The sequence below is a fragment of the Diabrotica undecimpunctata genome, chromosome 7, assembly GCF_040954645.1.
Source record: "Diabrotica undecimpunctata isolate CICGRU chromosome 7, icDiaUnde3, whole genome shotgun sequence".
Classification (NCBI taxonomy): domain Eukaryota; kingdom Metazoa; phylum Arthropoda; class Insecta; order Coleoptera; family Chrysomelidae; genus Diabrotica; species Diabrotica undecimpunctata.
Genome location: NC_092809.1, coordinates 45,913,837 through 45,919,836, shown reverse-complemented (window position 1 = coordinate 45,919,836; position 6,000 = coordinate 45,913,837). Strand labels below are relative to the sequence as shown.

The 6,000-nt window shown below is 34.9% G+C and overlaps 1 protein-coding gene across 1 annotated transcript in view; it reads right to left on the bottom strand.

The window, feature by feature from the left end:
• Nucleotides 1-694: 694 nt before the first annotated feature.
• LOC140445284 (midasin-like) overlaps nt 695-6,000 on the bottom strand; it is a 114,614-nt gene continuing 109,308 nt past the window's right edge. The window contains exons 19-20 of the mRNA XM_072537214.1: nt 2,935-2,965; nt 695-788 (exon numbers count right to left, since the gene is read on the bottom strand). Coding sequence (XP_072393315.1) covers nt 2,945-2,965 — 21 coding nt within the window. The 3' untranslated portion in view covers nt 695-788; nt 2,935-2,944. The remainder of the gene's footprint in view (nt 789-2,934; nt 2,966-6,000) is intronic.

Below are 6,000 nucleotides of genomic sequence, written 5' to 3'. Positions count from 1 at the left end.
GACTTTTTCGAGATGCATTGGACGCTCTTGGGCCTCATCTGTATCGGTATTGTCCCAAATTCTGAGTGTTGACATAACCATTCATCCAAAAATGGGCCTCATCGCTGAATATGACTTTTGATGAAAATTGGGGTCAGTTTCCAACTGCTCCAAAAACCCATTCAGCGAACACACGTCGTTGTCTTGCGTTATGTAGCAGGTTGTCTGGACGTTTATCTTCAGCACCTGGATAAGTTAAATTTTTTACAGGTACAGGCCCAAGTAACGACTGCAAAATTCGTCAAGTTGCGATTTATGAAAGGCAGACGTGTGAGCGAAGTGAAATAGACTGCCTCGGATTCTGCTGCATTGTGGCGTATCCACACAGAGATTTTTAAATATTTATATAAAATTCTTTTATCATTTACTTCTTACTGTTATATATTTAAACTTCAGGAGTCAACTAAAATTTGTTGTATAGTATATTTTACTAAAAATGCAAAATAGAAATCAATAAAATATGTTGTCGAATGCTATTTATTCATTTTAAAAATAAATCTATCGCAACTATTACATTTTGTTCTAGATAACCCTTCACATATCATACGTCCATGCGATAGTCAATCCAACGTTGTTCCTAGTCCTACACAGAGGCCTTCGGAGAGCCACGCTAGATCTTTGCTGCGGCTGGATTCCTCTCTGGCTAGTGTCAGGACCGAGTGTTCCACCACCACCAGACCCGCCGCGAGCGGCCGATATTTCCCTCCTCAAGCCGCCCCTGCTTCCGGTACCAGCCCATCCAGATAGCTCTATGGTAATTAAATATTATATGTAAGTGGTGTAAGAGGCATGTACTTTTTTTCAATGTCATATGGTTAGCGTAGCTTTTATTTTTCGTTAATTAGCGTATTCACTAATATAGCTACAGAGTTTATTATGTTAAATATATAGTATAAATATACTAGAAGAGGGAAACTTTTTATTATGTATGTATTCATAAATATACAGGATGGGCAAATTAAAACAGTGTATCTGAAACATCTAACATAAAAGAAGCTTGTCCAGAAATCCCCGAAAATTTAACGGAGACACCCGAAAAGGTTGGTCTATCTAGTGATGCAAAGAAAAATGTTAGAAAGGCTTAAAAATCTGAGAATTTTTTCAGTTACTAGTTAAGGTGCGAATACAACGCTAAAAGAAGAAGAATATGTAAGACGTTGTCTAAACGAGTTAAATTTAGATACATATAAATGTTTTCCATTCCTTTCTATTTCGTGCCTTTTTGTGCCTTATTCCATGTTAATCCTCTATTGTTGAATTTTTTGCTTATTTCATTATTCTTACTTGCTCTTGGTCTTCCTGGTTTCATTTTCTTAGCTAATTTTGCTTCCAATACTGTTTTAATTTGTCTTTGGTTGTCTATCCTTTCCAACGTCCTTACCAGCTCAATTGTCTCCTCTCAGTCTTCGGAGTAGATTCAACTTTAAGCTCTTCTCTAATTTGGGAACTACGTAATTAATCTCTTTTTGTCACACCGTAAACTTTTCTCAGGTACTTCATTTCTACGGCTTGAATCGTATTTTATGTATGTCGAACAATGTCTATGTTTCATATCCATAAGATATTGGTAGATTGATTTGTACACGTTAACTGTGTTTTCTAAAAGATTTCTGTTTTATTTAGAAAGTTTTTGTTCATTATGTATTAAAGTTTTATCGAATTTCCTATTCTCTTATTTATTTCAGTTGCTCTTCTTCTTTAAGTGTCGCCTCCCAATCGGAGGTTGGATATCATTATCACTATCTTTACTCTATCTACTGCTGCTCTTAAGAATCCTTACTATATTCCTTCTTCCTCTTTTCTTTCCCTGTATTATCAATCTTGGCATTTCACATCGCTGTACCCTCTACGTGTCCCAGACATTGTATGAATGATACGTGTCCAAGATATTATATGTCAGGTCATGGAGTTGGGATGTCCACATAGTAAAAATGACGGGCACTCTATACTGGATACTATGGCATGCTAGACGAGCCATACAGTCTGTAGCCAACACCCCGAGGTATGAGCGAGAACACAAGGTGTATCAATACTCATACTTTTATGAAACGCACCTGGCGGATTATAAGGGCCTTCAAATTTTACTCTTGTAAAACTTATCTTAAATGAAATGTGTTTAATCTTTCCTATCAGCCTCTCTTGGCTGTTTCTTCCGACCCCGAATGGCTAGTAGGTTTCCAGAGCCTAACTTTCTCAAAAAACAATACAATCATGAAAATGGCTAATAAGTACAAAGACCCCAAGTACGGATGCTCCTTAAATAGAGCAGGGGTGCTAATAATCTCCCGATCGGAAGCATGAATACATTTTCTGATGAGAGAAAAAAAGGTACACGAAATGTAAGAAGCAAGTATGAACCAAGAAAGATTCACAACACCATAAAATTGTTGTTGTGTTATGTATCTATTTATTTATTTACTAAAAAATTTTGTTCAATCTCAATAATGAATATGGCTAACAGAAGAAATACTCCGGGTTTATATGGTGTTGTTATATGGTTTATATTTACAAGGTGTTTAAAAAACATCAGAGGAGTCCACAAATTTAGTTTCGGTGGTTAATAACCAAATTGTGAGTTTATTGGGAACAGGACAATAGATAGAAACAGTTCATAGACATCAAGACAATACACACATTATGCATTGCACTACATTTAACTACTACATGTAATTATGGGAGGACAGACTTTGAAAAGAGAGTTGAATTATTTTTTGTAAAATATTTTGGAGGTAAAATTAACAATGTCAATATGAAATAAGGTTAAATTTGAAAGTTCTGTAAAGTTATTGGTTCTGTCAATGGAAGAAGCAATATTTTGAAATAGACCTTGTTAGTTAGTTTCTTTTCCTTTTAATAATTTAAATTTATTTTATACGAAGTGTGTAAGCGACTTACGGAGGTGTTTTTATTGAAGATTGCGGCTTACCTGTAACAAAAAAAATTAATTTTAGTAATTTTGTAAATTAGTTATTAAATTTATGAAAGAACAACATTTATAATAGAATGTAGAAATACTTGTCAACAAGAAAATTCTAGATAGAGAAACTTGCTCACTTAAAGTGGACAATTTGAATAGGATCTTAGACTTCGAGCTGCTGACCCTTCGTCGACTACTGACTATTCCGTGATCCTCCATCCAGTAATGTTTTATTTCCTTTCCACATCGAGTGACCCAAGTTAATCTACAGGGTGTAACAAAAAGGTAGGTCATAAATTAAATCACACATTCTGTGACCAAAAATAGTTCGATTGAACCTAGCTTACCTTAGTAAAAATATGGACATAAAAAAAGTTACAGCCCTTTGTAAAAAAAACCCTAAAACTGTAAAAAAATTTATATTGAAAACTGATATATCGCTTTCTTATGGCAGCAACATCTTTAAAAAATAAATAACACTGAAATTTATGCACCCCACAAAAATTTTATGGGGCTTTGTTCCCTTAACCCCCCCCCCTCAAGTGTTTGTGTAAGTTCCAATTAAATTATTATTGTGGATTGTATTGGTTAAACAATGTTTTTAAAACTTGTTTGCCTCTTAGTACTTTCTCGATAAGCTCTTTTTTATCGAGATACGGCTTCTTTAATTTAGCATTACCTAACAAAATGTAAATTATAAATAAATTTTCATATTATTACCACGTCTCTATAATCTTACTTAATCTTACTCTATATTCTTCTTCTTCTTGTGCCACTCCTATCGGAGATTGTAAATCATCAAGGCTATCCTGACCTTGTTTACAGCTGACCTAACGAGTTCATTAGTGGTACAGCCAAAACACTCTCTCAAATTACGCAGCCATGACATTCTTCTACGGCCTGGATTCCGTTTTCCTTCTATTTTTCCTTGCATTATATTTTGAAGTAATGCGTATTTATGTCCTCTCATCACGTGACCCAAATATTCGAGTTTTCTTCGTTTGATCGTTGACAAAATTTCTGGGTATTTTCCTATCCTTCGCATTACTTCAAAATTTGTAGCTCTTTCAACCCAACTTATCTTCAGCATTCGACGGTAGCACCACATCTCGAAACTTTCAATATTTTTTATATTGTTCTGCTTGAGAGTCCAGGCCTCTACACCGTATAATAGCGTGTTAAATACGTAGCCCCTTAACATTCTTCATCGGAGAGGGATGCTTATATCTCTGTTGCAGAAGAATTTCCTCATCTTTATGAAAGTGGCCCTGGCAATTTCGATACGTCTTTTTATTTCATTGTTTTGGTCTCCAGTTTCGTTTATTGAAGTAACCAAGTATTTGTAACTTGATACTTTTTCAATTTGAATGCCGTTTATACTAATATGTGTTGGTTGTGTCATGTTCTGACTGAAGACCATATACTTAGTTTTTTTGATATTGATACTTATGCCATAATTGTTGCAGGCAATATTTATATTTGTAAGTAATCGTTGTAATTCTTCTACTGTTCTTGCAACTAGTACAGTGTCGTCTGCGTATCGAATATTATTTACAACCTCTCCATTGATTACGATTCCTTCGTTTGCTTGCAAAAGGGTTTCCTGGCAGATGCTTTCACTATAAACATTAAATAGCAGCGGTGACAAAATGCATCCCTGTCGTACTCCTCTACGTATTTCTATTGCTTGTGATATCTCATTTTCTATTTTGATCTATTTGATTTCTATTACTCTATATTAATATTTATAATATGTGGAGAATTTTACAAATGTTCAAATTGACCTTCTATTTTCTTGAATACAGATTAGGTACGATTTGCAGCTTCCATGATTCTATTCCTAAGGTTTTGTTCGTTCATAATTGCTACGGAATATATGTCCTCTTTTATAAAACCCCAGAAGCAAAAGTCAATTGGGTTAAGATCTGCACCTCTAAGCGGAAAATAAATAGGCGCATCAGGGACCCTTCCAATCCAAGACCCAGGATACTGTCCGAAAAGATATTCTCTGATTTCATTATGATAATAGGCTGAAGCGCCATCCTGTAAAAACCACCTATTTTTCCTGACTGCGAGATTGAACTCGTCTAAGTACTCTGGTAACACGTTTGGTAGAAAGTGAAAATAATTTTTACCGTTTAAACTGTTTGGAAGAAAACTGTCCCTATTATGTTATTATCCACAATTCCTGTCCAAACATTGACTTTAAAAGTTCTATAGTGATAGACTTTTTGCGTGGGGGTTTCGTCAGCCCAGATGTGCCTGTTATGATGATTCGTAATTCCATTTCTGTTAATGGTAGCTTTCGTCGGAAACAAAATATTATTAATAAAATTGATATTTCGAGTGTTTTTCGTTAAAAATCAATCGCAAAATCCCATTCTTTAAAGATAATCTTCACCCAGTAATTCTTGACGTGATAAGGATAAAACTGCTGTTCCTTGAATCTTGCCTAAACCATCATGTGAGAAACATCTAATTGAGCAGTTATTGCTCTTGTGCTGCCTCCAGGGATTTCTTTAATTGCTTCCAAAATTTTTTGGTCGACTATTATTAACAACAGGTTGCGGTCGCAATGTGCCTGTCTCTAATAAACGACATCAACGGAAAGAAATAATCGTCTGCCTGGTGAATTTTGATTACGATATTTTTCCGCATAACGCATTGCAACTGCTGCACTATTTCGTTGGCATTCATCTGCAATTACCAAATTACCAATAATCATCTAAAACCCTAATTTAGCCTGCTCAAACCTACCCAAAATTAAATGCGTATTCTGAAAACGTGTACGCCATTGTAATAGAAAATTTAGTTTTTCTTAGTAATCTTAAATGCACAATAATTGGAATATTTATTACTGACAATAGGTATTGCTAATGCTACTATTTAATACATAATACACTATTGCCCAAAATAAACAGTACTGAAACTGAAATATAGATTTCTCTTTGTGCGCTCTGTCATATTCAAATTAACTAGTATAGACAGAGGACAAAGTGTTTCTTGTGGAGCAATATTTTCGCTCATACGGAATCGGCCGATGT